The 25,803-nt window shown below is 36.4% G+C and overlaps 1 protein-coding gene across 7 annotated transcripts in view; it reads right to left on the bottom strand.

Moving 5' to 3' along the window:
* Positions 1-1,852: 1,852 nt before the first annotated feature.
* LOC134537694 (tuberin) overlaps positions 1,853-25,803 on the bottom strand; it is a 60,696-nt gene continuing 36,745 nt past the window's right edge. For 6 of the 7 annotated variants that reach the window (XM_063378412.1, XM_063378415.1, XM_063378417.1 and 3 more), the window contains 14 exons: positions 25,492-25,687; positions 19,910-19,996; positions 18,277-18,464; positions 15,838-16,021; positions 14,880-15,081; positions 12,816-13,035; positions 12,082-12,184; positions 11,899-11,990; positions 9,550-9,731; positions 8,645-8,876; positions 7,834-7,953; positions 7,608-7,748; positions 5,803-5,973; positions 1,853-2,207 (listed from right to left, as the gene is read on the bottom strand). In XM_063378412.1, coding sequence (XP_063234482.1) covers positions 1,992-2,207; positions 5,803-5,973; positions 7,608-7,748; positions 7,834-7,953; positions 8,645-8,876; positions 9,550-9,731; positions 11,899-11,990; positions 12,082-12,184; positions 12,816-13,035; positions 14,880-15,081; positions 15,838-16,021; positions 18,277-18,464; positions 19,910-19,996; positions 25,492-25,687 — 2,334 coding nt within the window. In that variant the 3' untranslated portion in view covers positions 1,853-1,991. The remainder of the gene's footprint in view (positions 2,208-5,802; positions 5,974-7,607; positions 7,749-7,833; positions 7,954-8,644; positions 8,877-9,549; positions 9,732-11,898; positions 11,991-12,081; positions 12,185-12,815; positions 13,036-14,879; positions 15,082-15,837; positions 16,022-18,276; positions 18,465-19,909; positions 19,997-25,491; positions 25,688-25,803) is intronic. The other variant, XM_063378413.1, reaches the window with a different exon arrangement.

Genomic DNA, 25,803 nt, shown 5'->3' with positions numbered 1-25,803 from the left:
TAAAGGTCCGACAGATTCGAGAAGACTGCTCCCGACTGCACATAGCTGTTCCGGCATTTTATTGTGTATCCTTTTGCCCTATCATATTTCATTTACAATAATTCGGTTTTACAACATAATGAAATTAAAATCTCATATCATTAGTGTTGTCCTCCTGCGACTTAAGACCTAAGTGAAATTATACATGCATTAAATAAGTTTAGTATTTGTTAATAAACACTACCTTATTGAATATAATTTGGACCATAGAGACCTGACAGTATCTTTATGCAGGGATACACCTCACATCTAATCCCACACACTTTCTCTCTCACAACTTCACTGGCATCTTACCTGGGATGATAGTTTGGTAATTACACCAGCAGCATCTCATACTGACACCAATGAGGGATGAGAGATAGAACCACTACAGAACCCGAAACCCAAAATCCATTCCTACTATAAGGAAGTTAAAGTAGAGAAAATTCTATATTTACACTCTTACAGTTTGCCGCCCAACGTGCAAATATAGAATTTTCTCTACTTTAACTTCTTTTTAGTTGGAATAGATTTTGTATTTCTGGTTCTGTAGTGTTCTATCTCTCATCCCTCATTGGTGTCAGTATGACATGCTGCTGGTGTAATTACCAAACTGTTATCCCAGCCAGTGAAGTTGTGAGAGAGAGTGTGAGATTAGATGTGTGGTTTATCCTTGCATAAAGTTACTGTCAGGTCTCTATGGTCCAATTTCTATTCAATAAGGTAGAGTTGATTAACAAATACTAAATCTATTCAATGTTTCGCAATGCATGTATAATTCTAGAGCGAATAATACTAATATAATTTCACTTAGGTATTTCAATTAAGAGACCTTAAGTCGCAGGAGACAACACTAATGAAATGTGATTTTAATTGCATTATGTTGTAAAACTGAATTGTTGTAACTTTGAAAAATGATAGGGCAAAAGGATACACAATAAAATGCCGGAATAGCTGTGTGAAGTCGGGAGCAGTCTTCTCAAATCTGTCGGACCTCCAGGTGGTACTCGCTACACTGGAAATTATTCTGCATTGAAGATCAACGTCCATCTATGTCCTGAAAAGTTTATAGTCAATTTGGATTTCACCAGACGTCAGAAATGTTCCTAGTAGAGTGCTGCAACCATTGTCTTAAAGCACAATATGGCTAAAAGCAACGGACGCGGAAGTGTTGCACAAATGAGTCGTAACTCGTTATTTTCTGACGTACAAAGTATCTAATTAGATTGCGGATGACACGCATCTTCGGCTACTCGAGCGACCAACCAAGGATTTGGCCAGCCCGAGCAACGTCTTCCCTCAGCAGTCCCGAAGGCTTCTCTCCCTATTCCTTCCTTCCAGAACTATTCTGTTGATTTGGTTGCTAACAGCAATCAAAGAGCTGTAAGATTTTCCCAGTCATTCCGCAATGGCAAGGCAGTTGAGAGGTGAAAAGAATAATAATAATAATAAAAAAAATATAAATGTGTGTGTGCAAAGCTATTGCAAAATGAATAAAATTCCAAGGAATAATAATTCAAAAACCCTGAAACTAAATAGATATATAACACAATACTTCATCTTATCATAACTGTAAAATGGTTGTCATCCTAACATACAAAATCATTACATTAAATAAGATTAATCACAAAATGATGCAAATTAGTTAATAATAATAAAAAAACAAAAACTGTAAACAGTGTGACTGACTACTATGGCAGAAATATATTTTAAATTGGTGTTTTTATCAAAATACTACATATTTTTTTACTGCTTGTGTTCATTTACTATGAATAACCTCACATTCTTCATTAATGACATGCAGTAATAATTATAATTTTAAATAAATAAAAAATTTGGTTTTGTACATTATTTTACTGGCACATCTAGTTTTAGGAACAAAGGCATACTGCAAGCTGCGACAAAATTAACGTGAATTAATAGGAACGATTTTGAAGTACAAAATAATTGCTAGCTCACGTTCGGAACAATACTCAAGTGTATTCTGTGAAATCGTCCATGTGGATTCGCCGTGGAGGAGAACCAACTTCCTTGTCGGAAGAGCCGCCGACGCCGTCTGCTCTTGACCCGGTGTTCTCCTGCAGCACCTTCACTCGCAAACGCTTGATCTGGCGCAAGCGCTCCAGCCAGTTCGACGCAAAAGGATTCTGTCCTTCTGCCTTGAGGCTGCGAGATATCATGGAGGCCAGCTGGAACAATTACAATATTATCAAAACTGTTAAAAAAAATAACATTTGACTACATTTGAAAACCTCAGATGCAAATAGAATTTGTCGGTTCATGTGTTTATTGTGACATGTGAATATTAGAGTGTAAAAAAAAAGAGGGGTTTTTATTTTAACTTTTTTAAAACAGGTTTTTTTTTATTACATTAGTAATTTCGGTTCTCAGCATGTTCAAATGAAAGCCATACAACAACCCACTTTTGCTACTAATGTTGAACCAGGAAAGTTATATATGACGGGAAAACCACAGAAAGGGAATTTACAGTAGTTAGTGATTTCCCACAATTTTTTTTTTTTTAATAATTTTTTTTTGACACTTTTGACCACAATTTACTAATTAGTTTAATTTTACAGTAGTAGTTAGCTGGGTATAATTTCCAACTTATTCAGATAATATAAGTGATAAAATCTTGATTAGTATATAAATTTTGGTCCTATAAATTACAAAAAAACATTAATGAGAAAACTATTGTTATTAGAATGAAATTAGACCTTCCATTGCATTGCCCAAAGCATTAGGCTGTTACCACCACCCCTCAGCACTTCTGGCAAATTCAGGTGCTCGTTTGTCCTTGAGACTTTATGTTATTCTGTTTCATGCTGTGAACCACAGAACACGCATTAGCACTGTACATCTTCATGAAAACAAATACACTTGGAATAAGAATAGTCGGTACAAAGTTTATTACGTAAATTTAATTGTACTGTTGCAGGTGAAATTAGTTTGGTGTTGCTATAATACATATTGTTAAAATAAGGTGCATTTTAATAAAGAGGCAATACCAATTCAAGTTATGGAAAACTCCCAGCTGATACCAAAACATGTGGCATTTGTGTGCCAGCAGCAAGTTTACTTATAAGACGCGCATTTGTTGGGAGCATCAATTTATTCGGCTGTAAATTTACAGTGGACTTTATTAAATATTATCTTTGTCAAAATCCTGCAACTGTAATTTCATATTTTGGCTTTTTTTTTTATTTATTTTAAAAATCACAATTTTTGCACTATTTATAATCAGTAAGTTCTGTTGCATCTTTACATTGTATGTAAACAAAATATGCATAATTGAACATGTTTTTCTAAAACAATTGCTAACATTGTAATAATGTTTGTGTGCAAGCTTTAGCGAGTATTGCATGAACGTGTCATTGAAATATCTAAGTAGGTCTGTATTTTTACGTACATTGTCAACAATTTTTACACCTATAATAACGTTTGTAACGATGATGTAACAAATTTTGTGGTTTTTTTAGTTGATGAGCCAAAATTCTTGTTCAATGGGATTTCAGTAAGGGTCATATTTAAAAAAAAAAAAAAAAAAGTGGAGTTACAAAGAGGTAATTTGTTGTGTGACTTACTGGTGCCACCTTAAAAAATGAAATAAAAGTCTGTAAATGGATTTTGGATTTTTGTGTTCTTGTTATTATATCTAGGAGCTCCCAGAGAATTAGGCCCTGTGGAAAACCTGAACAGTCCCCTGGTAGTGATGACAAGAGTAGCCTACAAAGTATTTATTAAACGATTTTGTCTCAAATGCAAAAATATTGTGGTGCCTGTCAAATGTGATAAACCACACAGTAATGTATGCTGCAGCCAAGGCTGTTGACATTTTTCCGAAAATGTTTCCTGACAGTACAATCGCAGCACAGATGAAGTTAGGCCAGTTCTATAATATTGTTTTTGGTTTAGTGCCATACACTCATACAGATATTCTTATAAATGACCTCAGTCAGAGTAGATGTTTTGTAGTTTACTTTGATGAAAGTCTAAAACAAGTGTTTACAGTTGCAGCAAATGGATACTGTTGTCCATTTCTGGAGAAAGAAAAAGGTTGAAGTGTGTACGTATTATTCAGCTCGGCCTTCCTTGGCCATAAAACAGCTACCTATTTAAATGTTAAAAAGTTAACTTCTTTTTGCAGCATTTACAAACCTTGCCATTATAATAGCATTGTTGGAAATGCTGTTTTTTTTTTACACAAAAGTTTATTTTATTACTTCATGTTGGTACGTTGTTTAATTTACATTTAATTAAACACATGGTAATATAAATGGTATGTACTGGTGTTTGGGACGTTTCTGTTTACGGTGAGGGTTTTTGTTACAATACATGTGTGTGGTCACACTGGCCTGAAGTAGGAAACAAGTCATGATCAGTGTATCAAGATGGCCAGCCAAGTGGTTGTATTCATGCAGGGTCCTCCAGAATTTGTGCAATTTGAACATGACTTTGACCAAAACCTTGTAAAGAATGTCAGGGAATTTTTCTCTGTAAATACTGAAGAACAGGGAAAGTTAAGGATTTTTTTAAAAATTTGATAGAGGCTGTGTTTAAAAACAGTGTAAAACAAAATGAAAGTTCTAAATCATTCACATCAAGACCAATAAAACATTACTGAATATTCGCACAACCTTAAAAATATTGCTAAGGCTTTAAGATTGATTGCCATCAACTGACACATCTGCACGCATTATTAAAAATCACACTATCTGGATACCAATATTTAAAAAGAAACACCTTATAACAAAAAAAAAAATTTAGTTTGGTACCTACTTCCTTTCACAATCAAACAGGGTGAATGAGAACTGAAATAAAAAAAAAGTGTGTGCCTGGAGTCCACATGCTACAGAAGTGAAACATCTTGCTTATTAGGTATAGATAGAGAAATTATTAGTATTTATTGAGCAATAATTAATAACTGAGAATAGTAAGGATGCGAGTATTATCTCAAATGAAAAAAAAATAAATCCTTTTTCCGTGCCCTGTACTCTCGCATCTGTTCACTGGCACTTTTTGGTGCCTTTTTTGACGGTTTATTTTCCATTTTGCTTTAATAATACCTCTGATCTGTTTCTGCCTTCTTTTTTTTAAAGCATGATGTTCCATCACAATCTTCAGCTAAATAAAATGAAAAAGTGAAAGAACAAAATAACACTTCAATTGAACATAAATTACACTTATAAAGTCTACCTCACAAGTCTATTGTCTTTTTGACATTTCAAATCGCTTTATTTACATAAAAATTATGAGGTTAATTGCAAAAATCAATTACTATTTTCCACATGAATAAATAAACTGTGGATGCTTTATGTTAAATAAGTATGGTAGCATTAATCATTACGAAAACTGAGAAGTGGACATACACAAGCAGCGTTAAGAGATTTCCATAGCATCACTGCTGCGTCATTTCTACCTCTCCCCTGCCATCTCCCCTTCCGGCCATTACAACTAGCATTTAGCATGATATGCTACGTATCACTCCCCTTTTTATTTGCAGTCTTCCCATTCCACTGCTAGTGCATGTGTTGGGGTGGCGTCGTCACTGATGCACTCTCCTCCTCTACCAGTTCCCCCACCACGTACTTAACTATTCTCACGTGATTGGAATTTTCGTAACTCTCAAAATTTGTAGCAACCTCAGCAAAGAAGTTTCACTTCAAAAAGACATGCTTAGATTTTGTGTTAACTGGATGCACAGATCTTAGTTGGAACTGCTTGGAATCTCATGCAATCAGGCCTGGAACTCGTCACACAAATAAGTTTAGGTGCCACACTCACGTCAGCATGGAGGGCCAGCTGACGGGCGAGAAGTGCCAAGTTCTGGTCAGACACTATCTTGGGTTCGCTGTGGCCGATGTGTTCCATGAGATCGTCCCGCGTCTTGACTGTCACTTGGTTAGTGCTGTGCTCCAACGGCTCGATCACCACGCATGCATAGTTGAACTGGCACTGCAAGCAACAGTGATTCAGGGACCATCAACACTGTTTTGACTTCAGTTGGGTTAAAAGTAGGGATGAGTTCAGTTTGTATCCATGACTACTCAAAAACCAAACCAGTTTCCTTTAAAATATTTGAAACATTTTTATTCATAATAAATTGTAGCACACAACCAAGCTAGGAACACAGAATTATTGCACAAAACTATTTATCCCTGTGTAAGTCTTCCTAAGGTACAGTTTAATTAACAATTAAAAAATTGTTAAAATAGTCACAAAAATGTGTTCCCCGAAAAAATAGATCTCACTATTTACATTTTAAATTTGCACCAAGTAAACCATTCTCCTAGTTTGTTTACACTAGTGTTTCAGTAATTATTTAATTTTGGCATATACTGTAAATCATTTTTCAGAATGTGAAGTTATTTTTATGTACAAATACATAAACATGAAAGGTTTAATTTTTATTGGTGTGCACAATATAGTTATATGTACTACATATTTGCCAATGTGATAAACAGTTTTTCGGTCGGTACTATCCTGGAAAGATATTACACCAATTCATGATCGGAACCAAACAGTGGACGGAATTTAAACAGGAATAGCAACATAAATGGCCTTATCCAAACTATATACATATGTATTCTTGTAACACAATATTTGAAACAAAATAAAAGCTTAAAAACTTGTGTTTATATTCATATTATACTTTTTCATAAATTATATAATTTTTATTACCATATTTACCCACAGAAAGGTTGCCCCTGCATATGGGTCACACCTATATTTTTGGGCATAAAAATCTTAACATTTTCACAGTAAGTGTCACCATCGAATATGGGTTGTACCATATATTTATATGTCTTCACTACAGTTCCATGGATAAAGTCTTTGTGTCCATGTCTCATATTATTGGCACATAAGAAATACAGCACTGGTGTTTGTCTGTTTATTACGGAAAGATGTGAGACTGCAGTTCTGCACCCATATCTTCCCCCTTCTCTTCACATTTACGACCCCTCCAATTACTGCACTACTTAACAAAGAGAAAGGAGATGACTGCTATTTTTTATTGCACATGTGTTTCCCTTCCATCTATTGTATTTTATTTTTTACCCATCTCTGTGCCGCGGAGAGAGAAGAGGCGGCAAGCTACTCTTTGTCAGTTCCTTCTATATAAACCAACAAGCACTTTACCGACAAACATGTATGGGGCTGGAGGAGTATAAAAGCCACACTTATAAACATCAACGATGTCTGCAGTTTTGTCACGGAATGTTCAGTTGAAAACATGACAAATCTTATGCAAAAATATACTGTTTGGGCACAGCTGCATTATAAACACCTGTTGAGACAGACACGTTAGTCATGTAAGGTTTAAAGGACATTACCACGAGGGAGGGAGAACCGTTAACACTGTCGCATGGCCTCACGCACAAATACACATTTTCTCTCTCTCTCTCTCGCTTTTTTTAGTTGTCCCCTCCTTGCTATACTAGCACAGCAATCAAGTGAAAAATTTGCAGAAGGGTCTCAACTATATTTTTTTCAAATCTAATAATCTGCGTAATATAGGTGAACCTTACACTGTTAAATACGGTATACAACTCACCTCCTCGAGTATCTTCGAATATAACTTTACTGACCTTGACTGTTTGTATGTTGTAATCCTCTCCACTCTCATTGTACACGATGGAAACAAAGTCATTGCCAATGTGAAGCTTCTTGCTATTGCAAAGTGGGTCATTCTCTTTATTTGGCATCAACGTAGCCACATGGAATGTCACCTGGGGATAATCACTTGGTAAGTTAACACACACAAATTGTGACAGCATGCCAAAACTAAGTGATAAACACAGGTCGAGTGTCCACCTGAGTGATGTCATCCTGCCATATAGTTGCATATTTGCCATCGTTGCCGTCACTGTCCAGACCTCCGAGGAAGATGTTCTGAGCAGCGGCATCCTTCAGTGTTACCAGTGTCCCTAGTCTCTGAAGGAAAAAAAAATTGGTTGTCTGTAAAGTTGGTTTACGGACGATAGTTTAACGTGACAACGTCATAACAAAACATTGATGAAATGATTGCATACTTTTATTAATAAAATTGAATCATTTTTATTGAATTATCACCATTTTGTATGGATACAAAGAAGGAGTGAAATGAAATCTACAATTTAATTGATAAATTTACTTTTATTTGCACTCATTAATTCAAATATGATTATTACTTTAACGAAGAGATTATTTTAACTACAACTTTTATACATGTTTGCTATTTAACTTCTTCCAATCTGTGCTATTCTGTTAAGGATAGGACAATGATAGGAAAAGTAGGAAACGAATAGGAGTGTTTCAAGTTTAATGTGCCTCAAAAAAGTCAAATCGATGGTTGTTCCAATCGAGTGGAAGAGAAATAGATGCAGCGCAAGCGTACAATGAGCATAACGGGACACAGTGTAACAGGACAATGTGTGTAACGGGACACTTTTTCATGCGTGCAGCCGGCGTTCATCGATTTATTAGACGTTTTCACGTCAAAAAAGTTACAATTAAGGGAACAACAATTAATATTTTAAAAAGGAGGAAAATGTAAAAAGTGGTTTCACTGCAATTGTTGAAACGAAAGCTATTTAACATTAGTTCCAAGTGCAGAGGATGCCTCGAACACGCACGAGAGGGTTACCTGCAGGAACTCTGCGTAGCGCAGGGAGCCGAACTGGTTGCGGAGTATCTCCGCCTCGCTGCTGGCCTGGCCGGGCCCTACGTACAGCACCCCTATCTTGTGGGTCTCGTAGGGCGGCATGCGGTCCAGATTCTTGACTGCCCGCTGCACCACCTGGCTCTGAGACACCAGCAGGGGCTTCTCGCACTTGCTGCCAAAGTGCGCCGAGTGGTACAGCTGCAGGAACACGAAGCTGCACACAACGTCCAACATCATGAACCGAGGGGCATCATGCCATCTACATGATCAAAGATCAAATCTCAAGAACATAAACCCGAAGGGACCATAATATTGGCATATAATAATAATAATAATGATAATGATAATTATAATTATAATAATCCAATAATAGCATAGTCAGGCCTGCGTGCGCATCTCTTTCCCCCTCATATAGCTCTCATATAGCTAACTGTACACCACGGTATATCTGTTGTTAAACAAGTTGAAGCAGACTTAGTGATGTCATGCCCGACTTTTTTTTTGCCTGGGGCGATTTAGTGCTAACTGAAATTTGAAGACATGCTATTCAAGACTGGGGCAGTAAAATTAACATAGTGCAATTTGAAGACGTGCTAAGTGAGGGATTGGTGTACACTTAAAAAGCAGAATGCCTAAAATTTATTTACATTACAGACAGGAAGACACCATTTTATTTTTGTTCTAACTTCATATTGTTTTTTATTCATCATTCTGTGATTTTTGTACAACAATACCAAGTCATGACTTCATGAGTGTCAGATTAACAGACTTGGTAACTACTAAAAAATCTAGAAGAGCAAAAAAAAAAAAAAAATATTTCAAAGATATTATCTACAGTATACATAAAAGTTTTTATACACAGCAAAGCATTGTGATGTAATAGATACCTAGGACTGATGCCTGAGCGAGGAGTATCTTTAGTTCGAGGGGAATCTTCGCGGACATGACTCCACTCAATACGAGGCTTCCTAACTGGTGACATTACTGAGATTGTGTGCCCACGACCTCGTTTGAAGGCCAGCGGGGGCAGAGCTGATGGATCTGGCCGAGTGAGATCATCCTTTACTACCTGTGGACCAGAGAAACATACACCATTACCTTAAGCTTCATTAATACTGTGAAATCACCCGAACGGTAAATTGGATGGTTAGCTACATATATAAATACTGTGAAATTATGTTTATGGTTGGTTGTGTTAGGTACATTAAAAATACTTTGAAATAATATTAATGGTAGGTTAGGTTACTTACATTAAAAATACTATAAATTAGTATGAACAGTAGGTTATTTTAAGCAAGCTACAGTGATAATTGGTAAATTCTAACCAACTGTTCAAACAATTTCACACTATATTTAATGTAGCTAACATAACCAAACCAACTGCCCACATTATCCAAAAGTATTTTTAGTGTAACTAACACAAACAAACTGACCATATAAAATTCCATTTTATTCTAAGAAGGGGAGTTAAACAAATTACAATATATTCGGACTGTTTTATATTTTTAAGGGTATACTACATATATGTGCTATATACATAGTCTTTGATATTGAAATTCAAGTTGACTGCAAAATCATTGCAAAAAAATTTGCACGCTGGACATATTAAGATTAATGTAAATTATATCAAAACTTATTAGACATAAAGTATTACGGTATCCGCTCATTCAAAGTGTGTGCACTATTGGTGTAGTTGAGGTTCACACCAAATTGGGGTTCTGTAAACTGGGTTTCGTTTCAAAACATGGAAGATTCTGTTCTATATACTCTCTCTATTATATAGTCGACTCATATCCAGTTTTCAAGTCTCGGCCCATCCCTACAAAAAAGTTAATCAAATACAATACCAGGTTAAGGTATATATATATATATACCTTCACAACTCTGACTGCACAATTTTTTTTTTACGCATCATAAGCCAGATTCCAGTGTTTGGCAAAAAAATCACGATACAGAAAATAGTACGTACAGTAGAACCCGTTTATAGTGAACCCGCCTATAATGAATTCCCGTTTATTGTGAATTTCCGTCTCGGTCCCGGAAAAATGATGTGAGGTTATGTATTAATTTATTGGATATAGCGCACAACTTTTGTCTATGTTGATACGTTTTCCCGTTTACCACGAACAAATTTTGTCGACATAATGCACATTTATCTCAAATGTTTTCATATAATTACAAGTATTTTCACAAAACGTCTATTCTGGATCACATTAACGTTTTTCTCCGCAATATGCTACTCGATTGTCCACTGTTCATATTATAAACAAGTCGTAATCGAGTGGCCTCGGTAGGCTACGTGTAGCCAGAAATGGTGCTCAGTTTGGTGAAAATAAATAATTTTCCCTGCATAGTTAAAGAATGGGCGAACGCGAAAAACATTTAATAAGTTATCAAAATTAAACATAAATTACCGCCACACAAATACGTATGTACATTATAGCAGCAAATTCATTATTTTTACGTCTCATTTTTATCGTACACGTTTCGGACATTTTGATCAAGTAAGGTTCGTAAGACTACCACTAGATAGAACTCTGTGGACAAAATTTTTCCATAGAAAGTAAGAAATTTTCGTTCCAGCTTTAGCAACTGCGATACTAAATGATACGAAGTGATCTTTGATGCGCCAGACTCGTTATTTTTCGTTTATTTACTTTTGACGGTAAAAAGAATTTTGTGTTATTAAGCTGCAAATGTGCTTCAATAAGAAATACGTACATAAAAAAGGGGTGAAAAACGCGTTAAAAAACGTAAGGCATTATCTGTGCGAGATAAACTGGACATTATTAATAAGGTAGACTCCAACCCCACTGTCCCGCACGTGTTAATATCAAAGGAACTGGGAATTGCAACATCCACATTAAGTACAATATTAAACAAGCTGAACAATTGTTTTTTCTCAAGCTGCGAATACGTCACAGAGTATTAAACGCCTGAAAAAAGGAAAATACGCCGATGTCAAAGAACCATTAATAGAAAGTTTGTACATGTGTAGTGTATTAAAAATATCTGCATTTGCTCATAAAACTGTTGCTTTGAGTATTTTCATTCGTTCTTTTCTTGGCTTATTGTATTGCCAATATAAAAGTTTTCCCATATATAAAGTTTCCCCTCTATAGTGAACATATAAACTACTCCCTTCAGATTCATTATAACAGGGTTCCACTGTATTTACCAAACAAGATTTAACAACAAATGATGACACACATGAGACACTCCGCGAGTTAAGTTACCTTATCGGAAGCATTAGAAGTGTTGAGAGACAGCTGACCCCCTGATGTCTGCAGCTGCTGAACTACTTCTGAAGGCGACTTGACCTCAGCCGCTACAGCATTAATACACACAGCAAATGAAACGACAGAATCCTAGTTTCATCCACTATAGTTATACAACACGCTCAGGACCAGACATGTTACCTGCATGATGCATCTCGCTGCCGTGAAGAGGCTGCGGCACAGGCTGCAGGCCTTTCGCGCTGCCGTTCAGTGGCGTGCTCGTCATGGGCAGGAGCGACAGTGACTGCAACATAACATCGCACTATAAAAATAGCGTTAAATCAGAGGGAAAGGAGAATGTGTGTGGATTGTTGTTGGAACTAAAAAATCATACAAATTGGCTCTTTTTTATATAAAAAAAAAAGGTATCACTAGATAACATGGAGGTCCTCTCTTACCCCCTTCACAGACTATGAAAGAAGGCCTGTGCGAATAATTGACTTTCAAAATATCAAAACGATTCTAATTCAAATACTTACAATTTGAATTTAAAATAATTTATATCTGTATGAATTTGAAATGTAGTGAAGTGATGAATAAGGTATCGCAGCAACAGTTTCAAACCTTGGTCTCACAAGAATTTTTTTCTGTCGAATTCTTGTCATTATTATATTTTAAAGGCTATTTCTGTAAATTTTAACACTATGCCTTCTTTATCTTTGTGTTGTCCTGTCACAAATATTTTCAACAGATATTCACTTTGTGTATCTAATATAAAAGGTGTAAAAAGTTGTGCAAGAGTTCATAATTATTATTATCACTGCATAATGTTTATTATACTTTGTGACAATACAAATGCAGAGGATGCATTGTGTTAGTGTTTGCAGAAATAACACCTCGCTAACAGTAATGTTGTTGAGCGAGCGGCCACACACCTGCGATGTGGGGGACGGGGGGACAGTGTGGCTGCCGGCCTCCGGCACGCACGGCGGGCGCTCCTCCTCCGCGGAGCCCGGGTACGAGTGGCAGGCCTGGAGGGGCGGGTGGCCCGGGTGGCGGCCCCCTGACGAGGCAGCCGCGGACAGCATGCCCGAGGTGGGGGGAGTCGTGCCCTGCCCCGCGCTCTCCTCCGGGATCGCCTCGCAGCTCACCCTGCTGGCACACACGCACTGCGCATGCTGTACGTCTCTGCCTCATTCCCGGCCTCAGTACATGACACTTTCCGGAGTCAGACCTTTATTGTGGTAAATAAACACTAATACAGTCAAACCTCTATCTATCGTTTTTCAGGGGACCAACAAAAAAATTCAGTAGATGCGGACATTCAATAGATGTGGACTTCACTCTTAGATTTTGAAAAAAATATTTCAACCTCAAAATTAGTGTCAGAAATATATCAGTTACTTGTCACTAAAGTTTAATCATTTGAAAAAAAATAAAAATTGAAGCATTTTACTTAATTCAATTTACACTTGCAAAAAAAAAAAACATACACAAAATAAACCTACATGGAAATTAAAGTCTTTTTCAATATCCTGAAGTCTGAAATGTTTACTCATGCCATCAAATATAGATGTGTACTGAAGAAGCCGATTTTGCCAATATTTAGTTGAATCGGCATTTCTGCCTACTTCCGATACGCTTGTTAATTTTCGGCCGATATTACTGAAAAAACGTGAGAGACTGCCATAACCTAAAAATCCACGAGTACCCTTTTCACTTTTCGTAGTAGTACTGCATTCTTTCAGATAGCATTATTTCTTCGCAACATGTGCTAACCGTACATATAAAAATTTAACATGCTTTTTTTTTCAGTAATATTCTTTAATTTTAATATGTCTTAAATAAATACGTACATTACCATCACGGTAAATATACATCTCGGTTGTTACTGTAACTATAGTGCAAATGTGGTAGCTATCGTGCTTCTGTAGTATTATGGTATCAACAAAGAATCTGTAGTTCTTTTTATGGTAATTATTGTAAGATAACAATTGGGTTTGTACTGTAGTTATGGTACATCATCCATATTTCTTCGTAAGTTGTTGTTCATTTGTCTTTTCTTCATGTTTACGTGCTCCATTACTCGGCTGCAGATTTAAGGTGATTTTTACTTATACAATCGTTACTGTTTTTATGACGGTTTCTGTCTAAGAAATGGTTATTTCTGCAAAATATTTATGGTTAAACGATCATTTATTATAATTTATAGTGACGGGACCACATATTTTGTACGATCAATGCGGACAAAACGATAATTCGAACATCGGTACAAGCGGACTTTTTTAACCTTAGTTGTATGGCAATTTTGGCGGGACCGTAGAAAGTATACGATAAACACTAACAATCGATACATGCGAGTTCGATAGATAGAGGTTTGACTGTAACCCAACACTTTGGTAGCTAACTGAATAAAGGACACGAGACAGGACAGGATATGGAACTGCCTGTGATAATCTTGCCTTCCAGCTGCATCAGCCACACAATACGGCAGCGAGACATCTGTACACACAGATTGGACACATCCATAAATGGACAGTCGGTAGAAGTGACAATGTCACAATATGTCTGGAAATGGAAAGTTGAGAACCAGTACCCTCAGAGAAGGGCGTCCGCAAACCAACTTTAGAATCGACAGCAGGAAGGCAGTGGCGTCGGGCAGGCTCCCATAGCTGACAGTCGCAGGTTTTGAAGTGCAGGCAGTTCCGGTGAGTAGAGGATGAAACAAGCCAGGATGTAAAGTTCTGGGGCGATAAAGTGAGTCTGTGATTAGGTGGCAGCTGTTGACCACACCATGACTGCGCCTTCTCATCACATATCTGACCGGGAAAACAGATGAGTCTGGGCAGTTCAAGGTCACACAGAATCACTGAGCCGTGTGTGTTTTGAATGCAACTGGGAGCTAATAGAGCTACATGGCCATGAAGATGAAAAATGGGAATAGACGTCTGTTTGCATGTTGAGTTTCACTTCGAACAGCCAAGCTCAGGCTTACTCACCGAGAATCTTTGATTTTCGCAGGCTTCTTCCCTTCCACCTGGGGCTCCTGCTTGCCTTCGTTGTCGGATGAGCCTTCTCGCTCTGGAAGCAGCTTGCTCTCTTTCTTGTCCTTCTCGCGGTGCAGGAACGGGTTCTTCCAGGTGGAGCTCATTTCCGGACTGGAGTTGGATCGCCGGACGGGATTACGTGACTTGCCTGATTCTGCAACATCCCATTGTTTCAACAGTGAAACTTTTACAAAACTGAGCTTTATTTGAGACATACCAAACTGAGATTCTGAAGTACATAGTCAGTGCAGTAAAGAAAGAGGTACTTGCAAAACAGAGATTAACCAATCCACCTCCTAGCTCCCTTCACTGAGAATGACAAGTGATATGAGCAGTAATACCTATGTGTAGGGATCTGCAAGTACTCAAAATATTAAAGGGTTTACAGGATTCATTGACTCCCAATGTCTTGCCCGTATGTATAATTCTTTCTAGGGCATATGTTCATGAACTTTGTGGTTCAAATCACTTGGCAGAACACTTGACAGCTATTCTGCTGGCCGAGGGTACAAACATTAGCCAGGCTTATAGCAAAAAAGTGATTACAAGTATAATAAGTTTTCACAGTGGCCACTCACATACACTGCAGCGCGATAAAAATGTGGTGGTGAAGGATGTAAAAATAACGAGCTTCAAAGTGGGTAAAAGTATTCTGATGTAAAGGAAGCAGAAAAAAATGTATTTTTTTTTGGTCCCAGAACATCAAAATGTAGAGGTCGGCTTGCAATCGAGGTCGGCCTCTATCCTGGAGATAAGGTACTAACTACATGCTTAATTTTTGATTCAAAATAAGAACTTGCATGTATTGTACCAAGAAGAATGAATACATTTTTTAGAGCACTGACAAAAACAGATTACAAAAACCAACATGCAAAGAGCACAATAAAGCAGAAAGCTTTCTCATACTAACCTTCACCATCATATAGATCACCATCACAATCCAAGCTGTCTCTTGAATTCTGCCGTGAAATTTCACGCCTCATAGGTGAACCAGGAATCAGAATTGGCCCAGATGGCCCAGTATTTACGCCGAGAACAGGGTGTGAATTCGTTAAACCCTCAGTATCTTGTTCGAAGTGATGATCTAATATGGCCTGGACCAGAAATTACATTCCTTCTTTACTTAAGTAAGTAATCTTATATAACGACAAAAAATTTTTAACGAATATCTTTGTTTACAGTTTTTACACATTGCAGAAAAAAAATCACATTTTAACTAGATGTGGGAAAGTCTGCAAATTTTTTATCAGTCAAGACCAGGCTTGATTTTTTTTGTTGAGAACAAACTCAAATAATTGCAGGGTTTTTTTAAGGGTATAGTATTAAAATGAATTATGCTATAACAATAAGGTAAGAATAAACAATGCATGTAAAAACCTCTCGTAAAAATTCCCATTGATAGATACAAATTTTATTGGCATCTAGGTTTGATACTATATTCTTTGTCTTAGAAATATACTAAACATTTTAGTAGTTTTGCAGAATAGTGGCTCCTGTAGAATTAAAGGCAGTAATTACTGAAATGAAAGGTTGGTTAGGTTAGGCCAAAAAAATTAATTGATTATTAAATACCTATTATTAATATAACACCTAATAAAACTAATACATAAATTTTATTTGGGTTAGTTCCCAAAATTCATAATCTTTTTACAATTTAAATAAACTAATACACAATTTTAACACCATTCAAAGACAAGTTAAAAAAAATTACATTCAATAAAATTCCTAAACAATATGGGCCCAGTTGAGTTGAAACTACTTGCCCAAATCAAGAGTTTACAAATCACAGCACATTTTAAATTTTAACATGACTAAATTTAAATGATCCCATTTAAAAAAATGTATGCACTTTCCTTGAATCCTAAAATATTTCGGCTTTGAGCATAGAACTACAAGAAAATAATTTTTCTTACAAAACAAATAAAGTCAATCCTGAGAATGAACATCACTGCAAACTGAAGGCTTAGAACTAATTTATTTCCACATAGTTGGTCACTTATTAAAAATGAATTTTTTTTTAAATTTTTTTTTTGAGGATATATGAATACAATGTTAAACTCTAGTATCACAGGACTCTTGATAAATAGTTTTCCAAGGTTATGGTAACTAATGCAAGGCAGCAACTCGACATGCAACTTTCCAAATGTTTAATTTTATTTGATATGATTGAACACTGCACGTATGCACAGAGACTTAATGCTCAGTCTCACACGCTGTGTTACTATTTCATTTTCTTGTCATTACTATTAAGATATTTTCTTCTAAATCTATGCCTTCTCGCTCTCTTGCATTTATTGTTGGGTCACAAATAATTTCACCAGATATTTACTTAACGTTATTTTCAAGTTGGAAAAGGTCACATAAGGATAATAATCATGAAAAATCGTGTGACTTTTTACGCTATTTGATAATTCCAAGTAAAAAAAATTTGAAACAAAACATAATATGCAAGAGTGCTACTGTGATAAATTAACAGGAAAAATCATTAATAGTAATGACAAGAAAATTAAGTAATAAACATGCAGTGTAAGATGAGCCTTAAGGCAACGGGACCTACAAGATTGCAGTGATGCCAACTCCTACAAAAATTTTCCCCCTAAGACCAACTTCAAATACCCCTAAATGTCGATAAAAAACCCCTAAAGTTTTTGTTGTACACTTGGTTTGAGAGGTAATTTCAAATATGAATTAAAAATACGTTGAAGTAGTAAAAAATAGCTGTTGTATTTATGTGAGTACATTTTACATATTTATATATGTTAATCAATGATTGATATATGTTAATCAAATTAAACGAGACAGAATTAAAATAAAAAACTAATTGCTTCAATGTCTCCTTTTTTTTCTTCTAACACAATATTATTAAATGTCATTGGAATAAGCTTCTAATATTTCGTCGAAGGCATCGGCCTGGATATCGCGCTGCGTTGTCTTGACTTGAACAGTAAGTTGTTATTGGTAAATTCAGCCACCAACGCCACCTGCATCTTGCTTAGTACAAGACACGAAGTACGGCATTAGTTTAAACATATTTTCAAGGCAACCAATGATCATTGAGCAAAAAGTGTGTTTGTAGAGAAAAAAAATTCTTGAATAAAGTACCCCCTAAAAAATCCCCCTAAATAAATGTACCCCCTAAAAAATCCCCCTAAATAAATGTACCCCCTAAAAAATCCCCCTAAATAAATGTACCCCCTAAAAAAACCCCTGGACATCTTGTTTCCCCCTAAATTTGGGGGGGAAAACCCCCAAGTTGGCATCACTGCAAGATTGTTGTGGCCACCGACTTGGTGCTTATGGATTTGAGTCATGAAGGGTGTAAGGATTCAACACGTGACCAGACACTCACATCGTACTCGCTCTCTGGGAGGTTCTCGCTGTTGATGCGCTTGTGGCCGGATATGTAGTCTTCCAGCTGCTCACTGCGAGTGTTCAGAGAGGGCATGAACAGAGTGGAGATGTCTGCCAGAGGGAAGTCCGGAGGAGACAGCTGGTAGCTGAAGTGGTTCTGTATGCGCATCACCCAAGACATATCCCCTGGCAGAAACAACACACCACTGCGGTTTAAAAAAAAAAACAGCTCAACGTTCATGACCAAAGTACACCGCACCTCTACCAAGATATTTCCCAGTAGTTTCAGATTTATAAAAATTCACGCCACAGCTTTCTGTATTACATTTTATGGCTCAAAAGGACCTAAGACAAAGCTTACGGCACATTTTGAAATCTGTATTGGTGGACTAGCTAAACTTTATCACATTTTAAGTCTGTGTAGAGGTTGGAGCAAATAATAAATATGACACTGTAAACTGAGATTGCTTTGTGCCTCTTTTCTTGAGATACCCTCCTCAGGTCGGGAGATTTAAGGTGTTCCAAAGCATCAGGGTCTCAACAGCCATATCGTCACAAGTTAGAACAGTCAAAGGAAGAATGACAGAGTTGCGAGAGGCGCGGCCGAGTCAGATGGAAGGTGCAACCAAGTCGTGGAAAAAAGGGAAGTGCGACCAAGTCTGGTTTAAGGGTGTTAACAGTTAATTAAGCAAGAGTTCCTTGCCAGAGCATGCACAGGGTCAACAGTCAGTATGTAAACAGTAAAAACATCCGGTGCAAGGCCGTTTATTGTGCCCCAAAAACAAAAGATTAACAGAATCTGTAACCCTTGACACACACTCACAACTCCCCTATAGTGCCAATCAAGTTAAGGACAAGAAAAAGGACATGATGCTGAATTAACTGCCTGCAACGATATTACAGTCTTGCAGTCGCGCCCATTGCACAATGCTGCATAAATTCAGCTGTAATCAGACAGATCGGACACGTCCTTAAATGAAGAGTTGCGCAGAAGTTACCATTCAAGAATGTGTGACATGACTCATCCAAAAATAGTTAACCTGGTGGAATGTTGACAATTAAATATGCTGATTAACGGGATAATTGATTAAATTAATCAAAGTAATTGATCAATTAGCATAAAATCGGCAATTAGCTAATAAGTGGAAAAGGGGTAATTAGCCAATTAGCAGAAACAGTTTAATTAGCCAACTGGCATATTAATTACCTAATTTGCATTATTAATTACTCATTGTGCATCCCTGAACTGACATGCTCCCCGTACCTTCTATAAATACAATAATTTAAAGTTGTTTTCCAGTCACCAGTCATCAGAAACTGGGCTGTGAAAAATTTCAAACCTGGCCTCGTATTATGAGGGCATAAAAAAATTGTAACAGAGGTGCAATTGTTTCTAGTTTTTTTACATGTATTTTTGAGCTGGTTTGTTGGTACTATTTAAATAACTAACATGCTTACTGATAAAAGAGTTTTTTTTATGTTCAATAAGTATTTTCATAAATCATGTATCTTTGTTCAATATTTTACCATACGTGTTTTGGACACCTATAAGTTAGCAGAGAGTAAAATATTTGGACAGTCAGGTGGGCCGTGGTATTCTTCAGGCCAGGTTGCAGATAGTGCAGTAGTACCTGTAGGTCTCCTGATGTGAATCTCGGCCCACCCTTGGCACCAGCACGCACAGAACTGCCGCTCCTGCTTCTCGGGCTCATGGGAGCCTGCAGTGGACACAATCCAACACAACCATCAGAAGTGGTGTTTCACAGCCAAGTGCAATATTCACATACAGTAAAATCTAGGGTTCTGCGAATATTCGAAATTTCCGAATTCGAGTTATAATTTTTTGACATTCGATTCGTAAATTCGAATCGAATTCATTTTACAATAATTCGACTTGACATTCCCCTCCCCCATTTTTAAAAGAAATGTAAATTGACGATTACATCTTCCACTTACAAAAAAATTATACATCGAAACCCCTTATTTGCGTTACCGTTATTTACGTTTTCACGTTATTTGAACCATTTTATTTTGGTCCCGTTTAAACCTCATTTGAATGCCTATTGCTTTACGCAGTTTACGCCGTTCGTTCTGATAAAACTGCTTACTAACTTAATATTCCTATTACAAAGTAATCTGATGTGTAAATCATGTTTTAAAGACGTTTTTAAAAGTTAAAAATTCATCTTTAATGTCTCGGGAGTCGCTTTATACCGCTTATAAAAACGTAAACAGCGCCAGTTTGCTTGTGTTGATTCCTGTATTCCTGTATAGAGCGCGCGCACGTGGTCGAAAATTGATATCGATAGCTCGCAGACTGCTAGCACGCGCGCGCTCTGTCAGTTACCGAGTTAACCCGCACGATCGTTATGCGTATAGTTACAAATCACGTTCTTGTTACGGTTTTTTTTACGTTGAATAAAATGGTTTTATTGCATCACTCATTAATTTAAAATATTTAGCTTGATTTCGCAAAGTCTACTTTTTAAATAAACGTACTTTCCATGAATATAGATTTTGTTTTTATGGATTACATTACATTTTTTCTTCTTCATAATAGTATTCTCCGTTCACTCTTACCTGAGTTTTGGAATAAACAAAGCCTCTTGTAAACAAACATTTTCATTGGCTGCCGGCCGCCGCGCACATTATTCGTGTGCAAGAAATAGTCCCTTGGTTTCGTACCAACTGTAAGTATTTTTACACTGCCTTTTTTATAACAATTGTTGTTATATAGCATTATAGAGTTTCACCATTAATATCCAATACAGTTTAATGTGCCAGCAAGTATTTACTTACAATTATGTTAGCAGACGCCGTGTGTACGGTGTACATTTGATGCCCGGCGCAACAGTTGTATTTCGGATTCGCGCGCGCACTGTTTGTTATGGCTGACGCCGGACAAGAATGGGAAAGCCTTTGAAAAGTGCACAGAAAACTATTGTGTTGAATGTTTTTAAAACATTTTCAGACAAATACCCGGATTGTCGTGTGAACGATAACGCGAGTTTAACTGCAGAATTTACGAGTGTTTCGAAGAGCAGTGTGCTTCGTGCGAGGAAAGAATTACAGGACACTGGGACATTAACAACTCCCGGGAAGAAAAGGAAACTTGAGTATCCTGTTATCAAAACTTGTGATGATTTTGTGAAGACGGCTATTAGGCGTAAAGTGCATAGTTTTTTCTTCGCAAATGAACCACCTACGCTGAACAAAGTGCTACGGTGCTTCCTGTTATATTACTTCTCCATTATTTTATTAGTATTGACTGTACTGTACTGTTGTGTGTTGCAACTAGTGCTTGGCGCGCAAGATGAATTCAGCTTATCACTTGCTGACGCGTTGCAGTGATACGACGGTGTTTGTTTATTTCAAAACTCAGCTAAGAGTGAACCCACGGTCTCACCCCTAATTATAAACTTGATTTTAGAATAAAATGTGCTATGCTTACGCGATAAAAACGGTAAAATTGTTTTTTTTTTTTTTTACGTGACGTCTAATAAATCTATGAACGCCGGCTGCACGCACGAAAAAGTGTCCCGTTACGCTGTGTCCCGTTACGCTCATTGTACGCTTGCGCCGCATCTATCCCTCTTCCACTCGATTGGAACCACCATCAATTTGACTTTTTCGAGGCGCATTAAACTTGAAACACTCCCATTCGTTTCCTACTTTTCCTATCATCGTCCTATCCTTAACAGAATAACACAGATTTAAAGAAGTTAAATAGCAAACATGTATAAAAGTTATAGTTAAAATAATCTCTTCGTTAAAGTAATAAACATATTTGAATTAATGAGTGCAAATAAAAGTAAATTCATCAATTAAATTGTAGATTTAATTTCTCTTCTTTGTATCCATACAAAGTAGTGATAATTCAATAAAAATGATTCAATTTTATTCATAAAAGTATGCAATCATTTCATCGATGTTTTGTTATGACACATGTTTTGTGATGTTTGTCACGTTAAACTATCGTCCATAAACCGACTTTACAGACAACCAATTTTTTTTCTTTTGTACCACTTCCTTATGCTGTGATATTTTTATTAATATTTTTATCCTTGAAAGTCAAACATGCTAAATAAGGTGGCAAGTGAGAGAGTTTTCTCTACAGTAGGCAACATAGTTATCAGCCGCAGAGAATTGTTGTTGCCGCACCATTTCGATTAACTCACCTTTCTCCATGACAATTTTAAATGATTTGCGAAGTGATTTATAAACATTTAATTTTTAATTTTTTTTTAATTTTTGAGAATCTGGTTGTGCTTCTTCAAAATAGTCTCACTTTAATTTTAGTTACTTGATTTAAACTGTGAATTATGTGACAAGTTTTTCAAAGGTGGTATGTTAAAAAATTTTTATGATCTATGTTATTTTAATAAATATTCCCAAATTCGATTCGAAAAAATTCGAAACTCGTGAATATTTTTGAAATTCGATTCGAATTCGATTCGAACTGAAAATTCACAGATGTCTAGTAAAATCCTCTACAAAAAATTTCCAAGGGAATGGCTTGGTAAGTATTTTTTTATGAGGAAAGTTGTTCTTGCCAAGGAAATAGGAAAAGTTAATTAGTCTTAAAATGCAGCATACTCAAAATTTAATTCCTCAAATGTTGGCTCAAATAAGATGTCATTTTAGAAGCACTTGTTGATATACAGTAAAACGTCAGTATAACAAACTTGAAGGGACTGATTTCTGGTGTGTTTGTTATAGTGAGGTTTCTTTATAATGAGGTGAATTCAAAACTACAAGTGATATGTATACAAAAAATAAATTAAAAAGAATTGAATGCATGACGCTAAGGGCCGTTTGCAGAGTAAGGTAAATAAATCCAAGAAAAAACTTTGACCGTTAAATGAAATGGAGAAATGCTTAATTTTACATTAAAGTGACAACTATGCAAGCCTGTATGTTTTTTTTACTAAGACAAACTTTTTTGCCTACCTAACCATCACCATAGGCTACAGAATTTTTAATTTTGTGGTAAAATATATTGCATTTTTTTTTAAAATCCATTATTGTAAACAAAAAATAATTATAGCACCGAAAAAAATTAAAAATCGTCGTAATCATCGCATATGGTTTTGTCCATCCATAACCTAATTTGTATGTAATCAAAGCTAACCTCCAAACAAAATATGCTAAATATATTGCTTTCTTTTTTTTAATCCATTATTGTAAACAAAAAATAATTATAGCAACCCGAAAGAAGTTAAAATGTGTCGTAATCATCGCACAAGGTTTTGTGCATCCATAACCTAATTTGTATATAAACAAAAGTAATTCATCAAAGCTAACCTCCAAACAATAAAATACTCTAAGTAGAATTTATTTTACCACAATTAGAAAACAACTCTTAGACTCCTGCGAATTTTAGATAAGTAAAACTTCCACAGAATCTAAAATAAATATCGGCATTCATGACAACAAACGAACGAATGTGTATTTCCACAGAAACAGATGTAACTTTTAAGGTGGGATTGGTGACAAATTTTCTTGGCGAAGTTCGGAACATCGATTAATCGAAGTGAATTTTTTTTCCCGTTAGTGGTGGTGCAATGTGTTAGCTTCGAAGTGCATTTCAGTACGTCAATAGTTCTATGGTCAAAGTCAGCCAATATTATAAGATGCGGGAATATTTGTGTTTGTTTACCGAAACGTAATATTAACGAAGCAAATTGTATAAATATGAAAATTCTAAGGAAATTTTTTGAACATTTTTAATTGTGCTTTCGCTGTAGCGGGGTTTTTTGAAATATGAAAAAATACTTCGTTATTTTGAGGTACAAATACATAGGGTTATATGGCATTTTGGTGGAACCAAACAACTGATTCGTTATAATGAGGATTTCGTTATAAAGGAGTTCGTTGTAAGAGGTTTTATTGTACAAAACAAAAACCTATCCAAACAAAATTAATTTGGTACAATTGAAGAGCATAACCAAACAAAACTCATACTTTAAACAGCCGGATTCCATAATGGAATTATTTTTCACTATACACAATTTGCATTTTAGAATAAAACAAACATTAAAAAAATTCACTTAAAATTTTCAGACTGTGTGCTGAATAAACAAAAGCAAAATGTTGTTAACAACCTTAAATTCCATGACTGTATCTACTAAAACCAAAAGGTCAAAAGATCTTGGTTAACAATCAATGTTGATGATTTTACAGGAGATGATATGCAAAAGCTTCACTTTATATTGAATACAATCAAGTAGTATTTTATATTGAAGTATAAGTATTTAAAAATTTGAAAAGAACCTAATATTTAAAAATTCATTTCAATATTTTAAATCTTGAATATTCACAAAGACCTAATAAAAAAATTATTTATTTACTTAGTACTTACTGTTCCATAGATTTGCGAATTTAAAGATTTTCCATATGGATAATTTTCTGGAAAAATATAACATTTTTCCAGACAATTTTCCTCTTTCCATTATCAACACAACATAACTTAAGATAAGTTGATATATGTTTTGTTTTGTTTGCAATCAACTGCTTTGGTTGAAAGTTCCCCGGCAGCAAAGTGCGTGCGGGTGAAGAGATTTTGTTGCGACGTCCTAATGTCGTAAAGCTTCGAAAAGAGGCACAGACACATTTCTCGGCCTAATCATACCGCCATGTTGTTTTTCCACTGACACTATGACTTCACACCACAGGTAAATAAACCACCTTGGCTTTAAACATTCTGATGATTTTAACAATATACATTATAGAATGATTTATTTTCAGCATATTGGTAAATAATGTTTATACAACAATTTTGTGTTCTTATCAGTTGATACAGGAGTCCTACCCAGCTCTCAAATGTTAAGTCATTAGTTCGTAAGGAAAGACCAAATCAAGGGCATCATACCAAAAGGGCGTATCAACGAAAATGCAAGTTTACAATGGAGTCATTAAAAGTTTGGCTGTTTTTTCCCTTCCTTTGTCTACATAACATGGTATTATCATCATTCGATTCATGGTTATGATTTTCAAGAAGCTCTGAATAAGTGTTTATGAACCTAATTGGGTTACATTACATTTGTCTCGATATTGCAAAAAAGTGTTGATACGCCCTTCTGGTATGATGCCCTCGAAATGTATGTTTTATTTGATTCTATTTGCATAAAAGATTTCTGAAGAAATGTTCGTGAAAGTATACCTTGAAAAATTTTATTCCGCAGATACTTTAACGGGGGAACCAAGATCTCACCGAACACTATCTGCTCCAGCTTGTGAGGCTCGGGCTCGTGAGTGTGCAGCGTGTCGGCGCCCAGAGGTTTCCTCTTCTCCTCCACGGGGGAGGTGGCCGCTGTGGCGGGCGTGGACGACACGGAGCTCGCGGCCGTGCTCCCCGCGGGGCGCGGGGTCCCGCCGTCCTTCGCAGGCTGGCTGGCGAGCGGCGTGGCCTGGGAAACACGAATCCCCCACAGTCCACGGGGCGCAGCCAGGATTCCAGGAAGGAAAGGGGAGGTCCAGGAAGCTACGAGAATACATTTTTTTGTTACGCCTGTTCTGGTGGTCT

This window comes from Bacillus rossius, chromosome 12, assembly GCF_032445375.1.
Source record: "Bacillus rossius redtenbacheri isolate Brsri chromosome 12, Brsri_v3, whole genome shotgun sequence".
NCBI lineage: Eukaryota > Metazoa > Arthropoda > Insecta > Phasmatodea > Bacillidae > Bacillus > Bacillus rossius.
This window is presented reverse-complemented; position numbering and strand designations above follow the sequence as displayed.